This window comes from Microcebus murinus, chromosome 3 (assembly GCF_040939455.1).
Source record: "Microcebus murinus isolate Inina chromosome 3, M.murinus_Inina_mat1.0, whole genome shotgun sequence".
NCBI classification, from domain to species: Eukaryota; Metazoa; Chordata; class Mammalia; order Primates; family Cheirogaleidae; genus Microcebus; species Microcebus murinus.
The window spans coordinates 22,690,739-22,709,407 of record NC_134106.1 but is presented as its reverse complement, the minus strand read 5'-3'; the positions used below and the strand labels follow the sequence as shown (position 1 = coordinate 22,709,407).

The window sequence follows — 18,669 nt, the reverse complement described above, 5'->3', positions numbered from 1 at the left end:
CACTCAAGCCCAGGAGTTTGAGGTTGCTGTGAGCTAGGCTGACGCCACGGCACTCACTCTAGCCTGGACAACAAAGCGAGACTCTGTCTCAAAAAAAAAAAAAAAAAAAAGTCCCCAAACAATAAATGTTGGCGAGGATCCGGAGAGATAGGAACACTCCTACATTGCTGGTGGGACTGCAAACTAGTTCAACCTCTGTGGAAAGGAATATGGAGATACCTTAAAGCGATACAAGTAGATCTACCATTTGATCCAGCAATTCCACTACTGGGCATCTACCCAAAAGATCAAAAGTCACTTTATGAAAAAGACACCTGCACTCGAATGTTTATAGCAGCACAATTCACAATTGCAAAGCTGTGGAAACAACCCAAGTGCCCATCAATTCATGAGTGGATTAATAAAATGTGGTATATGTATACCATGGAGTACTACTCAGCTTGAAGAAACAATGGTGATATAGCACCTCTTGTATATTCCTGGATAGAGCTGGAACCCGTTCTACTAAGTGAAGTATTTCAAGAATGGAAAAACAAGCACCACATGTACTCACCAAGAAATTGGTATTAATGGATCAACACCTAAGTAGACATATAGGAAAAACAGTTATCGGGTGTCGGGCGGGTGAGAGGGGGGAGGAGGAGATGGGTATATACAAACACAATGAGTGAGATGTGCAACGTTTGGGGGATGGTCACGCTTGAAGCTCTGACTCAAGGCAGGGGGGAGCATGGGCAATATACGTAACCTTAACATTTGTGCCCCCATAATATGCTGAAATAATAAAATAAATAAGTAAATAAATAAATAAATGAATAAGTGGTACATTCATAGGTAGGGCCCTATATTTTGTATGTGGGGTGATGATGGGAAGCTACTTTTTGTTTTTCTAAAAGCCTCAGTTCCAGGACTGTGAAATTAGCTGAGCGCTATCACTAGGGTGTATGCACACGTGCATATATGTCTGCATGTGTACGAACAAACCTGCACAGGCCAGAGAATTCTGGCCAATCCCTACTTCCTTCCTGTCCCCCAAAGCTGGAAATGCCCAGGAGTCGTGAAGAGGGGACCACTGCAGCAGCTACCCTCGCTTTTCAGTTTTCTGCCCCTCAGGTCACTTTTTAAGAATACTCATTGATTTAATTATATTATTACCTTATACGGGGAAACTGAGGCTGGCCTAATGTACTCTACAGGACAAAACAAGATCAGATATAGAAGCTGAGGTCCTACTCTTCACTATATACCCACTTGTCAGTACATCCTTGGGTCACATGTGGCTTTAAAAACTAATGCTATCTCTCCAAGTACCAAAGTTAAATCTGGGTTGTTTCAAAGGACTTGTTAAAACAATCAAACCTGAAAAGCTGAAATGAAGAAGTAATTCTTTCTGATTGTATTGGTTTTGTGTAGTCCCCATGATCTCTAGAATAATGGAAACAATGAACAATGTTGAAGTAAACTGCCTTTGAACGTTAGAGTCTTTTTGTTTACTCTGTGGAGTCCACTGAGTCTGTGATCTTGGGCTGTTCACCTCCCAGAAGAATGGGTCTTTTGAAGTATTCTGTCCCCTTGGTTAGAGGCCAACTGAGCATTTTTCATCTTCTTGTAAATACAGTGTTCAAGCAACATCCCATTGGAATGGCTTCTACCTTCTCATTGACGGGTTGTGGTGGAACAGTTTGAACTGAGGGTTTTGGCCCACTCCATTCTTCCAACATAAAATAAACGCTATGCCATTTGGAGATGGTTTTGTTGAGACCACAATTCCTTTCTGAGGTCTCAATCAAACAAGAGCTTAAGGATAAACTTTGCAAATTATTTTAATTTGTCTGACATAGGAGACAGTTTACAATACATATACGGTTTCCAAGCATATAGCCAAATAAAAAATGAGAAATATTAGTTTAGCCAGTGAGATTTAAAAAAAGACAATGTTAATTGGGAAAAGCCTCAAAGAATTTGAGTATATAAGCCCTGTGAAATCCTCTAAAAAAAGTGCCCCCATTCAGTCCTAAATCTTTAGTATTCAGTATGGTACCTGGCATAAAGAATATGCTTAAATTTACTTCTCATCCAGGAATACAAGAAAGATAAGCCCCATCTTGAAGGCCTGTAAAGCTAAGTAAGATTCTATGTTTACCCTGAAAGACTAGCTGGAAAGATGCATGGAACTAAACTTGTATCTTTACTAGTAAACAAAGCTGAGCAGAGACAATGGTTTAGATCAGATTGCTGGGTGGTTGGCATTTAAAGTGTGAATGCAATTGCTAGTTCCCTGGCCTCAATCACACTGATAGATTCCTTTTTGCAATTATCTTCACTAGGCTCACCTGCATGCAAAGTTTGCTGATTACTGGCAGGTACTATGGTTTCCCTGGAGATGGGGAATCCTTAATCCACCTTTTCAACACTAGGGAGAGTTCAAAAGACTCACAGTAAAAACAACTTCACAGTTGGGAACATCCCAGGTAACACTGGGGAAGCCTGTAGCATCTCATTTACGAAAAGGAACTAGAAATTCGAATCCCTACCCACCATGTGCACTGAGGTTGGAATTCTCCTGCATAAACACAGCTAGGGTTCTCTGTTACAGAAAAGGTAGTATAGTTGTACTGTGCTCTCCAGCCCCTTTCAAATCATCATGCTTAGCTGGAAAATGGTACTATTTTATGGCACTCTGGGAAAAATGGGTGAGGCTGGCAGAGGTCACTGACTGTGGGCTCTACCTCCACCCAAGACTGAGGAGGTCAGAAGCCTACCTGTAGCCTATTCCTAGTCCAGCAGCACGCCCCAGCACATGGACTTGGAAGCTTTAGTAAACTGAAAGAGATATGGAATCAGAAGGTCTTGGTTCAAATGTTGAGTCCTTCAACTACTAGCTATGAGACTTCCAGCAAGTTACTTTATCTCTAGGTGCTTTTGTTTCCTCTTCTGTAAAATGAGGAAAGTAGCCTGACCTCACAGAGCTGTTAATTATATGGAATTGTGAATATAAAGTATTTTAATATAAATATAAAGTATTACGTCATATAAGTGCAATCATAGAGTGCCTGTCCTTTTTGTGAGATGAATTGTGTTTTGACATCCCTTTTACCCTTCCCCCACTGGAGGGCAGGGTTTAAGTTTAGCCCAAGGTCTTTCTCAGTTTGGAAGTCACTCCCAAAAGCCTCTTTCAGTACATCTTAGGTCAGGCTATCTTAAGAATGTGGACCATCCCTTTGGAAGTTTTCGAGTTTCAAACCAGATCCCATCCAGTGTGAAGTAGGACTGGACAAAAGGGTTCCTTCAGTCAGGCCAAATATTGTAGTTCAGAATCATCTGGACTGGAGATGCCCAGGGGTTTCTAGGTTGGGATGGACTCTAGGTTAAGCTGGTGAGAGCCTCCACCACAGATCTGCCCTTTGTGAATGTTCACTCATTCATTCTTCACCTGGATGTCCACAGGCTCCTAAAACTCAACTATCACAAACTGGGCTCAACATCTCTAAATCTGCTCCTCTGAGTATCAATCCTTGCTTCAGCTGATGGCATCATCAGCTACCTAGATACCTAAAGAGGAAACCTGGGAATCATCCTAATCCTTCTTAGTCTCTTCGTCTTCTACTTGGGACCAATCACTAAGTTTTGCCAGTTTCACTTACAAAATATTTCTTGAAACATTTTTCTTCCCCTCCATCCCTGTTATGACTGCTCTAGGTCAGATCTAATCATCTTTGGTCTGGACTATTGTTTTAGGTCTCCTGGTCTCCATTCCAAATCATCTTTTACATAATAATACCAAATAATATATATATATATATATATATATGTGTGTGTGTGTGTGTATATATATATATACATATATATATATTTTTTTTTGAGACAGAGTCTCACTGTGTTGCTCAGGCTAGAGTGTCCTGGCGTTAGCCTAGCTCACAGCTACCTCAAACTCCTGGGCTCAAGTGATCCTCCTGCCTCAGCCTCCTGAGTAGCTGGGACTACAGGCACATGCCACCATGCCCGGCTAATTTTTTTCTATTCTTAGTTGTTTGGCTAATTTCTTTCTATTTATAGTAGAGACAGGGTCTCGCTCTTGCTCAGGCTGGTCTTAAATGATCTGCCCGCCTTGGCCTTCCAGAGTGCTAGGATTACAGGTGTGAGCCACCACCCACGGCCCCAGATAATATATTTTTAAAAAGGAAATATACACCACGTCTCTACTGAGCACTCTTCAAAAACTCCTTGCTATCCTCAGCATAGTCAAATCTGTCAGCCTGCCATGCAATGCTATCTATGTTCAGGCCTCTGACTGCCTCTTTAGCTTAATCTCTCACCACTCGCAGGGATCCATCAAACATTTGAGAAATCCTAAACCACTTACAGTTCCTCACACACACTCTATAATTTCTTCCCTTTGTGCCTTTGTTTACACTAGCCTCTCTGTCTGGAGTGCTCTTGTAGCCCTTCTGCCCTACTGAGTTGGGTGTCCTTTCTCTCTGTATTCCTATAACCTCTGGTGTATGCCGAGCATTGTACTTTATAAATAATGTTGTTTTTGTATTTATATTTTCCACACTAGACAGTGAGCCATTTCAGAGCAAGTATCACTCATCCTGGTGGTATCCTTGAGTCTTGACAGTGCCTGAACCAGAGAAGGTACTCAATACATGGTGAATGAAGGAATAAATCAACACAAATGGATAAACTATTGTATAGGTCAGGTCTAGAGGCCACAGGAAAGAAGGAAAAAAGGGAGGGAGGGAGGGAAGAAAAGAAGGAAGGAAGGACAACATTCACATTGGAAAGGAAGAAGTAAAGCTGTGATTATTTGCAGATGACATGATCATGCACATAAAAATTCTGAGAAATCTACTAAAGGTCAATATACAAAAATCAATTTATATTTCTATATATTGACATGAGCAATTAGAAATTGAAAATGTAAATAAAACACCATTCACAATAGTATAACAATATATTTAGGAATTAATTTAACAAAAGATGTGTAAGACCCATATACTGAAAACTATAAAACATTACTATGGGAAATTAAAGAGGAGCAAAACAAATGAAAACATATACTATGTTCATGAATTGGAAACTCAGTATTTCTAAGATGGCAATTCTCCCCAAATCAAGTATGGATTCAACACAATCCCAGTCATGTTTTTTGTGAAGAAATTGACAAGCTGATTCTAAAATGTATATGAAAGGCAAAATATATAAATAGCCTAAATAATTTTGAGCATAGAAATACAAAGTTAGTCTGGCCTTTGATCCCAGCACTTCAGGAGGCCAAGGTAGAAAGATCACTTGAGGACAGGAGTTTGAGACCAGCCTGAGCAACATAGTGAGACCCTGTCCCTACCCAAAACAGAAAATGAGCCAAGTATGGTGGCATGTGCCTGTAGTCTCAGCTACTCAGGAGGCTGAGGAAGAAGGATCACTTGAGCCTAGGAGTTTCGGGTTGCAGTGAGCTATAATGACACCACTACACTGCAGCCTGGACAACAGAGTAAGACACTGTCTCAAAAACAAAAACAAAGTTACAGAATTTATAGTATCTGATTTCAAGACTTACTATAAAGCGAAAGCATAGACCTATATTAATAGATGATGGAACAGAATAGAGAGTATAGAAATAGATCTATACTTACAGGGTTGATTGATTTTTGACAAAGGTATCAAGGTAATTCAATTGGGAAAGGATAGTTTTTTCAACAAACAGTGCTGGAACAATTAGATATTAGTATGAAAACAAAAAAAGGAACCATGTCTTTTACCTCATACCATACATAAAAATTATCTTGAAATGAAACACAGGTTTACATTTAAGAGCTAAAACTATAAACCTTCGAAAAGAAAACAATTTATTTAGAATTTATTTGTGGACTTAATTAGGCAAGAATTTCTTAAGCAGGTCACAAAAAGCATGGCTCATAAAATTAAAAAGTGATAATACGTACTTTATTGAAATGAAATTTTTTTGCTTTTTGAAAGACAGTTAAGAAAACAAAAAAACTCTGCAAATATCTGCAGAACACACAACTGACAAAGGGCTTGTATCCAAATATATAAAGTACTCTTAACTAAAAAATAAGAAGATAACAACCCAATTAAAAATATTAAAAATCTGGAAAACATGTGAATAGACACTTCACAAATTAACGTATTTGAATGGCAAGTAAGTATTAGGGAACTGTAAATTAAAATGAGATTCTAATATATACTCTATAATGGCTAAAATTAAAAAGACTGACAATAGCAACAGTTATTAATAGAAAGGATGTAGAAGAACTGGAACTCTTATTAACTGTGGAACTCATAGTTAATAAGAATGTAAAAAGTGACAGCCCTTTGGAAAACAGTTTGGTAGTGTATTACCGAGTTACACCTATCTCTACCACGTGACCAGGCATTCCCACTCCCAGGTTCTTACCCAAGAGAAATAAAAACATGTCCACACAAAGACTTGCACTTGAATTATATTCAAAGAGCATTATTCGTAATAGCCACAAATTGGAAACAAATAAAATATTCATCATCTAGTAAATGGATAAATAATGGAATGGAAAAATGAAATAATACTTAGCAATAAATATGAATGAAACTCTGACACACACAGCAACATGGATAGATCTCAAAAACATTATACTAAGTAAAAGAAGTCCAATGCAAAATACTAAATACTGTATGATTCCATCTTTAACAAATTCTACAAATTCTAAAACAGAATAAACGATTGTAACAGAAAGTGGTACTGGTTACTTAGCACTGGAAGTAAGGGAAGGAGATGAACTGCAAAGCCACAGTAGGACACTTTTTAAGGTAATGGAAATGTTTTTTGTCTTGATTGTAGTACTGGGTGTACCACAATCACTGTATGTGATTGCCAAAATTCATTAAGGTGCTGACTTAAAATGGGTAAATTTTACTACATGTAAATTATACCTCAAAAACGATGGGAAAAATGTGTCCCATGGACTCATGAAAATGAATTTGTGTAGTTAGGAAACGTACAATATGCAAATGGAAAAGTCATTAAACTTTAAATCTGATCATTATTTTCTGGTATTTTCCTTATGCTGGACATTAGTCAGTACTTCAGGCCAGTACTGAGATGTCAGCAGCACAATACCAACCACATATTGTTACAAAAGTACTTACCTGGCTTAGAATCTTAGAACTGAGCCATTCAAATATAGAAAATGCTTACTTGGATTTTAAGACGCCTAGTTTTTAGTCCTGTGCTTCCACGAACACAATCTGAGGTCTGTGCATCTTTCCTTATCCCCCTTGCAAGGGTGCTTGGATTCAGGGCTTCTGGGAGTATGTACGGGAAAATGTGTATCTTTATTTTCACTAACATTTAACTGAAATTCAGCATTTCTTCAAATTGTGAATACAGGCAACAATCTGTAGTAGTATTAGCAGTACCTTGACTTTGTTACCAATAGAAACTGCAGATATTTTTATATCACATTGTAAATGTTGCTCATATCTCAAAATATTATTTACACTCTTCACTATTTCAAAATTATAGTTGTTATTAGATTTGCCACTGGATATTTTTAATGTGTTAACAAAAAAGCTATATATCTGTTCACTAAGAAGAGATATATCTCTATATCACAACTTTTTAAAGATTTGATAACAGTATTTTAGCATAATTGATTTCCTTTGTAGTATGATATATTTTATTTTATACATTTAAAAATACTTTTCTAAAGAACTGGTCCATAGGATTCAGCAAAGGGGTCTTTGACACATTCTAATGCTTAAGAATTCTATTAAAAACTGGCATAAAAAATGGATGGTTCATATTGTAAATGAAATAATTAAAAGCACCTTGAAACTATAAGGTGACATACAAATGTTTTTAACAGTTTCTCACCTAACCTATGGGGAAGGAAAATGGGTAGCAACATCCATTATTTGGGACCACATCTCTTTTTTTCTGAAGAAAGGCTTTCAAGATTCATGGATCCTGACTTGTTTGGAACCTGATTTGAATAAACCAGCTAAAACATAAAAACATAAAAAAAAATGTTTCAGACAAACTGGGAAATCTGAACACAGATGGGGTTTTAAATTTGATATTAAGGAATTAGATGTAAGAATATTATTGTAAATATATCTTTTTAAAAAAATCCTTATCTGTCAGAGATACATAATGAAGTACTTATAGGTAAAATGATATGCTATTTCACATTCGCTTCAAAATATTCCAGAAAACAAAAAATTAAGTTAAATTAAAAAGGAGGTGGGATCAAAGAAATAAAGGAGATAATAATATTGCAAGATGGGTGTGAAGGGCACATATGAGTTCATTGTATTTTTCCTATCTACTTTGATGTTTGTTTGAAATTCATATTAGAAAAAGTATTTTATAAAAAGACTAATAGGCCCTCAGGATAGATCCAAATGTTTGGATTATACTTGATTAAGAAAAAACAATGAAGAGCGTGTAAAGGAGTGTACAGTTTGCTACAGTTTTTGCCTGGCCACCTGTCTTAGAAGCTGGGCTACTACTCCCACATCTACGTCATCTCTTTGGCTCTGGAGGCATCTCACTTTATAGGTTTGCAGGACCAACCATTCAAACCATTCTAACTAACCACATTCACTATGTCTAAACAGGTTAAATTGCGTTTTTGGTAATGAGGAGCTGGTTAATTCCTTAATTAAGCCGCTTAGTTTTGCTCTTTCAATGGCCACAGAGCAAATCCTTACCTTGAACTGGTATATTTGTGTCACTGGAAAGAGGATTACAGCTGAACAACCTGTCACCTCCTCTGAAGAACATCTCTAGCTTCAGGTCTCACTATCTTCAGATAAGTAAAGTGGTCTTTGGTGGGATGTCCATGCATGTTACTGAGAAATTAGACAGTCTCCTCATCTCTTCAACTTGTGTATGGTTGGACACTGACCCTCTGCTCCTGTTCTTGGGGCTTATAGGTTCTCTGTGATGCTCTACAGGCTTTCAAAATTCATCACACATACCTGGGGATACTGCCAACACATCATCTGAAGCAGTATAGTAATACAGTTTAGTACACAGGTTCTAAATCAGTTCCTGGATTTAAATCCTAGCTCTGTCATTTAATTTTGCTGTGCCACAACTGGGGTAATACTGGTAATTACCCTCCGAAGGATGTTGTTAGGATTAAATAACAAATATACACCAAGTACTGAGAACTGTGTCTAGAGTATGGTACACACTCAATATCTGTTAACTATTTATTACTATTATCTTCAACAATAGCAGAAGTTCTGCACTAAAATAATGCCCATGTTCCACCAATGTCAACAGTACTTTAATATTAATTCTAAGAAAAATTTATACTGAACTAGAGCAATATCATAAGATTTACTCTTTGTAAACAGTTTCCTTTCTTTCATTGGCTTCTTGGGTTACAATTTGTAATTTGAAAGCAAGTCAAAAATAACTGAAAAGCCAAAATCATTGAGTTTTCTTTTCTTTCTTCCTTTTCCCCCCGAGGGTCCTGCTTTGTTGCCCAGGCTGAAGTGTGGTGGTGTGATCCTAGCTCACTGCAACCTCAAAGGCCTGGGTTCAAGTGATCCTTCTGCCTCAGCCTCCAACGTAGCTGGCACTAGAGGCATGTGCCACCACACCCAGCTAATTTTTAAAAATTTTTTTTAGAGAAGGGGTCTCGCTACATTGTCCAGGTTGGTCTCCTAACCTTAAGCAATCCTACCGCCTCAGCCTCCCAAAGTGCTAGGATTACAGGTGTGAGCCACTGTGCCTGGCTTGAAAGAGTTTTCAAGACTTTTCTTTGATTAGAAAAAGTCACTTTAGCAATTACTTAATCCAATAATTTCAACTAAAAAGAATCATACAACATATATAACAGAGTATAGGGGAAAAAAGTAGTTCCGTGATTGTGTATCTGATTTACAACCTCCTTCCTTATAAGAAATCCTTTAAGGTCATTAAAGAATGGTCATGTAAAGCCAAGGTATTACAATGAAGAAAATATTCTCAATGAAGATTAATTAAATTCTCAAAGTAGTGTCAGAAATTACAAAACAGACTTTCTGGAAGTAAACTCTAAAGACAAAACAGAAGTTTCCATTTGAAGCAAAATAGTGATGGTGGTTGCTAAAGGACTAGAGCTCTCAGAGTTGTAAAGTGTGAGCAGGATGTGCTTGTGTGTGTAATCAAAAGATGAAAACCACTTTGCCTAGCAGAACTAACCATTTTCAAAGAAGTCTCAGGATAAAAATTAACCAAAATGTTTAAAGTATCTAAAGGATCCAATAGTTTTCATAATTATTATTTTTTTTCCATTTTTTTTATTTCAGCATATTATGGGGGTACAAATGTTAAGATTATGTATATTGCCCATGCTCCCCCTCCCCCCTTGAGTCAGAGCTTCAAGTGTGACCATCCCCCAAACGTTGCACATCTCACTCATTATGAAAGATTTTACCTTTCTCCACATTTTTTATCATATTGAACAATATAGAGAACTGACTGGTTTCAGTTTTTGTTTATAATCAATTTTAGTCCCTGTTGCTTTGACAGTTAATTAAGACCAGAAATGATAAAATAAAACTAAGAATCTTTATATATGCCTGATATGAAGTAAAATTGATAATTCTAAAAGAATATTACACTTTTTATAGATTTGGCTTGAAACAAATTCTAGTACATTCCATTGTGATTCCTAATTTTAATCACTTTTATCGATTCTGATTTGCTCTACAAATATATAAAAATGTTATTTGTATCCAAAAAAGTAAGCAAGATTTGAGAAACAGCATTGTTTTGGTTTTATAATTCTATTGCCAGATTAGTAGCCATCTTGTTTGTTGCCTGCTAAATATTCTACAAAACATCGTTTCTGTGGCAGGGAGATGAAAGTCTACACCATTCTGCTCAGGAACCGAAGGACTGCTACTATGATAGCTTTGCCTCTTAGTGGTGAGGCAACAGTGCAATATCAATGAAAATAATTTCTTTGGAAATTCCTAGGAATTATACAGCCTGACAAAAACCAGAGCTTAGAAGGAGCATTTGTAGCAATAAACGGAAACTTCTGATTTTTACTTAAAATTTCAAAAGCTGTCTTGATTTTTAATTTATTGGCTTTGATTACAATTCTCTAAGGAAAAAATTATTTAAATAACTACCAGAATTAGTCTGAAGTTGTCAGTTTCCTCTGGCTTTAACAAAAAACAAAACAAAACAAAAACAAAGTCTTACCAGAAACAGAGCTATCTGAAAAACATAATAATTGTTTTTGTACTTAATGTAAACTTAAAACCAATAAATGAAGACTATACCAACTATGAGATGGAGCAATACACTGGAAATAATGGAAAAAACAAAATACACAGAGAATTTTTTCTCTTTGTCTTTTAAAAATATGACTGTTTATAGCAATAATAGAAAATTGATATTGTTGTTTTTACATTATAACATATAAAGATGTAACATGTGGCAATTAATAGCACAAACAAGGGGAAGGAAAAGGAGCAAAGTTGTTATATTTCACCAGAATTGAGTGGCTATTAACCTTCAGCAGATTGTTTAAGTTAAAGATGCCTATTGTAATCTCTAGAGCAAGCTGCTAAGAAAGTAACTCAAAATAAGCAGCTAAAAAAAAAAAAAAAAAAAAAAAAAAAGGAACAAATGATTCTTCCCTTCCTCACTGTGCTCCACTCATACTGGCTCAGGCAAAGCTCTTTGCTGCCTTAAGGGTTGCACAAGCTCACTGCTTTCCTTGGAATCTCCTCCCTTGGCTGTCTGAATGGCTCATTAAGGTCTCAGCTGAAATACCATCTTCTACAAGAGGTCTCCCCTAACCACACTAACAACAACCTCCTCTTAGTCTATCACAGCCATCTGTTTTGTTCCATCACGGCTGTTGTCACCATTTGAAATTTGTACACTTAGTTTACTACTTTATTGTCTGTCTCTCTATTAGACTCCAAGAGGGAGGGTTTCGGTTTCTCTCTCTCTCTCTCTCTCTCTCTCTCTCTCTCTCTCTCTCTCTCTCTCTCTCTCGTATATTTAATATATGAGGGTCTAACTCTATTTTCTCAAACATCACTTTATGCCTTGCCTCTAGTAACCAAGTCACAAAATATCACCTAATCTCTTTTCTCATCAACTAGAGCAGAGGTTGACAAACTTTCTGTAAAGGGTCAAATAGTAAATATTTTAGGCTTTGTAAGCCATATACTGTCTCTGTTGCATATTGTTTTGCTTCTGTTTTTTTTTTTTTTCTAATAGCCTTTAAAAATATAAAAACTATTCTTAGCTTTTTAGAGCCATATAAAAACAGGCTGAGGGTGGGATTTGGCCCACAGGCTGTAGTTTTCCAACTTCTGTGCTATACTGCTAAAAGTGTCTTAAGGTCAAGCCTGAGTTATTTACTTATATTTGCTAATACCTAGCATAGTACTGAGCATGTAGAAGGTTCTCAGTAAACTCATCTCTCAGTTAAATTGAGTTAAATTAATTAGGGGTAGAGGCGGAGAAGAGAAAAAATGGTCAGATTCAGTCTAATAGACATTCTACCAGGGAGAGACTGCTTAGGGTCCAAGCTGGATGACTCAAGGGGTCACTTACCAAGGATTTAATGAGAAGACAGCTTGTCATACAGTCACAGATTCCCTGATATTGCCTTGGAAATCACAGATCTCAATATTCTCCTCTTCCAAGCAGTAACTCTGCTACCGCGAGCAGCTGCCTCCTCCCATGTCTACTTACAGTGCAGCTGATTAGGGCCCATGAAATAAGAGCGTATCTTTCCCCCAGTGGTTGCTTTTGTTCTGTGCTACTGTGCCTTGCTAACCAGTCCTATTGCCATCCAACATTCTGAAAAACTGCTGGCTTAAAGAAACATCTACCTCCAGAGGAAGAACAATTTGGCAAATACAGAATTACCTACACAACTGCTATGAATAATTCTTAGTTGATGGCCAGGAAACATTCCTGAAAATGGTTTCTGGATGGGAGCAAGTTTCTGATTCTACTGCGGTTCCAAGTCTTTAGACATGTTGATAACAAATGATGGCAGGAAGGAATAAAGGGATGAAAAAGCTTCATGGCTAAAATTATGGCCATAGTCTCCACCCCTGGAACTGCCAGAATGCCATGATGTTGTAGTGTCTCCTGAGAGATCCCAGAATATGTGCAATGCTTTCCCCTATGGCATTCTTGCTTCCGTACACTCAGGCCCAAGTCTGAGGTCAGAGCTGTCTGCCTCAAGAGAGGAGTGCCTCTTTCCTCTAGCGTCCAACATGCTCAGAGTTATTGCCAGCACCTGCCCTATCGATAGCTGTCTTCCTATTCTTGGGCCTGGGAGAATAGAGACAGGGGAAAGCAGAGATGTTATTTCACGTTCTGCTAGGTCTTCAACCTCCACGAAATAGTGGAGCCAGCCACAGGGGACTGGATCTATCTCCAGGCACTTCCTTCCTCCTTTTTCATGACTTGAGATCTCAGAATAATTCACTGCAATGTTCTCTGTTAAGTTTCTGCAACCCCATATTCACCTCCCCACTTTGTGGAAGGAAAAAAAGGAACAAGTGGTCTCTTGGGCGTTGTAACCAAGCAAGCAGATGCTTCCAAAGGAAGGTAAGTGTCAGATGCTTAACTGCATGACTAAGTAAAACACATTATCTAACCAAGCTTCATTCTGATGTAGCAAGCCCTACATTTTAGATAAGAAAGAAGCAAAAGGGTGGAAATTATTTAAAGACAGGCTGTGAGTTAGTGACGGAGCAGGAAACAGCATCAAAGTCCCTTGATTCACAGACAAGGCCTTATCTGCCAGAAGAACAAGAGTGTGGGCAGTGATGCTAAAACAAAGAGCAAACAGCCTAGAGAGGGAAGGAATACGAGACTGAGGAAATACTTTGGAAAAAGTAAATTAAACAAGTCCCAAGGTCCCTGACAGCTGTTCTAAGGAGTGCCTGGGGATTCTATGTTTCTGAAGAAGGTAATTCAAGATGAAGTGAAAATTTAACTTTGGCACTCAATTTTGCACGTCTGATTTGGAAAAGCTAAGACAGCAAGGTGGAACAGGAGCTGTAAGAATACTGGACACATGGTACTAAGGACAAAATATTCTGTAGGGAATAGACTTTCAAAAGCTACAGCAATTGCTATAAAGCTGAATGGACTGACCAAAGAGCCGGCAGGAGGTGAGAGGAGAATGCTTTTTTATCCCTGAACATCACTGCAAGTAACAATTTCCTCTTGCTAGCCACCACCAGAGTAGTCCTCTTTAAGTCACATGTGGAAAACACAGTTAAATTGAGCAATGTCATGAATGCGTTCTTTCTCTTACGTCTGGTATGATCAGATATCAACTGAAAGTAGAACCATGGCTAGGAGAAGAAAGCAAGTTTCAGGAGAAAGACTTGGCCTGTCATGCCACTCTGGGATGAAGGAACTGGCTGAGGCATTCATCTAACGTAATATTTGTAATTGTCCCACTGCGATGAGGTTGTCCACGGCCACTCTGGAGGCATCTGACCCTCACCACCATCCTCAGGTTACACACCCCTCTTGTTTGAGCTGAGCTAGGAGAATCCTACCAGGCAACTGGTAGGCAACTGTCCTGAGTCAAAAAGATAAATTGAGGATGCAGTCTGGATCAGGGGCTGGGTTACCAAGTTAGAAAAAGAATCACTGGGACCAAGGCAGTGTGCTAAAGTGAATATGGCAAATAGGAAGTGAGGTCTCACAAAGGAATTAAGACTCAGAATGCAAACCAAAGCAAAGAAGGACATTAGGTCAGAATTAAAAGTGGTGGCTGGAAGCACCAGTGTTCAGCACAGATCAGTAGAGCCACAGAAGACAGGAAGCAAAGGGGAGGCTGCCAGTAGCCCTTGACTGTGAGGCTTCCCTCCTCTACCTGCCCATACTGTAAGTTATGGTGGTGACACAGTATGTGACACCTTGATAAGGTGGTGATTGTTTGGCAACACCTAAAGAGCAGTGAAGCCCAGCTCCTTCCAAAGATAGCCAGCTCTCAATTATCTCTACATGGATTATACCACGATAAGATTTTACTCAGAGGCTTTTCTCCTTCTGCCGCTATGGACATTTTGGGTTTCTTCCCTTATTAACTGTTGGTGTGAGATCAGGTAAGAAAAAAAAAAAGAATTTGAAAACTATTTTAACCTAGCCAAATCACAACCAAGAAGGTAAATCTGCTGGGGAAGAAAAATCTCCCAAAGTCAGTATCTTTAAACTGTTGGATACGGCCCAATTTTCTTGCTAAAATAGTTTATTAAGGCATAGGGTAAGTTCTACATACTGAGTGAAGCCAACTCAAGCCCACTGCTTTTCCCTAATTCAAGCTGGGAAAGCTAGAACTCCTTTGCCTTTGGTTTGAAGACTAGGCATTTTGCATACCAAATTCCTACAGAATGAAGGTCTCAGTTGACTTGCAACTGAAACTTGACACCATGGGTCACTGGTTCTTATATAACCAGGAAATAAACAAAAGAGACTCTAAATTATCCACCAAGAAAAAGCTGGGCCAATGTTTACTGACTGACTGAATGATACAACACAACAACCATTTAAGTAGCCTACTCTGTGGGAGACCCTGAGAAGTGACGCTATGGATGCGCTGAGACACCACCCATCTTTAAGTTACGTACTACGTATTATCAAAGCTGTAGACCTTTCACTTAATAAGGATGATAACCAAATGATCACAGCAGGTATGTTTTAAGTAATTCTGCAAGTTTTGAGACTTGATACTGGAAAGATACTTTCAAACAGAAATCTGTTTAGGGTAGGGTGTCTTCAGCCTGGCAATACTGACATTTTGGACTCAATAATATTTTTGTGAGGGGCTGTTTTGTGCATTGTAGGATGTTTAGCTGCATCGCTGACCTCTACCCACCAGATGCAAATAGCCAAGTAGCCATCCCCCACCCCTGCTGCCAACTGTGACAACCAAAAATGTCTCCAGACATTGCCAAACCTCACCTAAGGGGCAAAGTGACTCCAGTGGTTGAGAACCACTGGCCTAGAGATATTTTTCTCTTCAAGATCACACAACAAATATACATATACTAAAGTAGAAGGGAACATGTCAGGTCACTAAAGGTTCTCAGACGGATTATTAGATGTGGTTCAGAACATTTTAAAATGTATGCTGACATGCTGATAGCAAAAGTATACTCACTGTGTACAAGAAAACAAAAATCTTTCCACATCAGCAGCAGAGTGAGTTTTGTAAAGCCTTCTGCATCATATTCCACGACACCTCTAAGTAACAAAAACATACACACACAAACAAAAAACCCTCATAAAAATAAGGTATAAAAGGGATGACACCAAGTAAAGAATATATTCACAAAGTCAGGGTTATCGAATCTCAGATGCATTTAAGGCAAGTGAGAATTACTGTAGGAAGGCCGGGCATTTGGAATGAGGGCAACTAGGCTCAAGTCACAGCTTTGCCATTTACTATCTATCATGGCCTCATGTAAATCTTAACTTTTGCAGCCTCAGTTTCCTCATCTGCAAACTTCATTACAGGGTTGTGAAAAACAAATAAGATAAAATATAAAATGCTATACAAATGTTCGCTACTAATTATGAGTAAAAGGACAAATTAAGAAATCAGATCGACAATGACACTATAATATCAAAGAGTAGCATACTATCCGTACAGTGATTGTTAAGCCCCTTCACTGGGCACTAAATAGTAACGAGCAATGATAGTATTTTTAAGGATTATATATTACTTTTCTTCCAAAGTATATGGAATCCTTTCACTTATGTCCCCTTGTTCTCCCCACTGGGCTCAAGAGAAAGTAGCAACACGAGACGTGTGGACGCTGGGCTCAGATGTGAGACGCACAGCTCATGTATCAAGGGAGAACAGCCCCTGACCACTGCTGGGGCCGGGTAGGATTCTGGTAGGCTCATCTCACTCATTTCTCTCAAGAGCTCAGTGCCTCGGAGAATGCTGTCAAGATGTGACAATACCAACCACACACTGAGGACAGAAATGATTTTCTCTCTCATTCATACAAGGAGGTCATTGATATCCTTAGAGATGCCTTCTCCCTGGCTGAACCAGATCATTGAATCTGATGACCGCCCAGTTTAAGTAGGGAGGAACAGCTGCCCTCCTGTAAAGGCAAAGGAACTAAGATACTAAAGGCTAAGGGATCTGCTCAAAGATGGTTGGTTTATCATTCAGATTTCAAGTCACCAATTCTACTCACCAATTCATATATCTCTCTATGAACTTGTAATTAACATAATATTATAACACTGATATTTAAACTTTTTAGATTCTATATCCTATAGGTAAAAACAAGTACATAATCTTTTTTAGTATGTATATAGTACAGTAATAAGTACTGCATTATTGTATTATATATATAATAAAACACAAAAATATACATTTAAAAAGAATAATATTTAAAAAAATATATAAATTTCATAATTTTCTTGTATTCCAATGAAGTGAGTCATGTGGCTGTGTGCACCCCACTTTGGAGGTCACTGTGCTAGCTTCCTCACTTTCAATTATATATACTAAAGATAATCTTACTTGAAGATCAGAAGACCAGTGGTATCATTGATTAACCACTGTTTGTATCAAGAGTACTTTTTAAAAATGTTCATAAACAAAACTGAAAACAATCTTAAGTATTAAAGACTCATGTGAGAGATAGTCCTACTGTTTGGATACTGACACTTCTATTTTGGAGGAAAGAAAAATTCTACTATGGATATTGAGAAAATTTCTTAAAATTGTTTTGAGCAGTGATAAATTTTGCTGACTGTGCCACACTTTGAAAATTATATCCTAGAGAATGGCCAACCTTATTCTTGGTTTCATTTTTTCTTTCCTACTCTCAATTTCCTTTTGTCCTAATTTCTTCATTTACTTTTTAAAAATTTTAATTTTGTGTTACTGTATACATATTTATAAATCTTCTCTGGAATAAGGTGGGCTACAACCAGACCACTAAAACCCTGAGTGCCTAGTTTCCCCCAGGGGTAGAATGCCCCCACCTCCTTAAGGAGCATGAGGAAGACGCATTCCCTGGCACTAACCCCAGGAGAAGCTTAATGAGGCCTCTGATGTCATCTAAGGAAACAGGCTGCAGAGCAGCACGGCCACCGACCAGAAGGAAAGGGGAAACGCACAGGGACAGAGCAGGAGGAGATGCCCACTCGGCGACTGCAGTCACATGCTTCCCTTTCCTCTCTCGGTGCCATCTTCCAACTCCTAATTTCAAGTGTGAGTCACTGCTCTTGCATCTAATGTTAGATTTCCTTCCCAAATCTGCGTGGCACTGTAGTGCAGTCCTGTCAGGAGACCTGAGTCCTGGAGAAAGGGGATTCCTGTCCTGGCTCCACCACTTCTGGGTGTGTGACTACCATTGGGTTACTGAGCTTACCGCAGTTTCAGGGCTTTCTTCAATAAAAAGTGTCCCAATGCCCACCTGGTTAACTTCATGGCTACTGTGAAGTGGGGGAAGTGAAGGTGCTTTGCAAACTGCAAAGAGCTCTATGACTAGCAGGTATTGCCGCCATTATTACTGCTGTGTTTGGGCTTGCCATGCTGCTGCTCCAGATACTGGATTCTATTATTTGCCAAAGAATACTAAAAAAAAGTCTTCTTGGGAGCTTTCATATAAACAGCACACCAAAAAGAAAGTGGC

At 38.4% G+C, this 18,669-nt stretch overlaps 1 protein-coding gene across 2 annotated transcripts in view; it reads right to left on the bottom strand.

Annotated features, from left to right (window-relative positions):
- BABAM2 (BRISC and BRCA1 A complex member 2) overlaps positions 1–18,669 on the bottom strand; it is a 398,861-nt gene that overhangs the window by 65,863 nt on the left and 314,329 nt on the right. For both annotated transcript variants that reach the window (XM_012788308.2, XM_076000639.1), the window contains exon 10: positions 16,167–16,249. In XM_012788308.2, the coding sequence (XP_012643762.1) occupies positions 16,167–16,249 (83 nt within the window). The remainder of the gene's footprint in view (positions 1–16,166; positions 16,250–18,669) is intronic.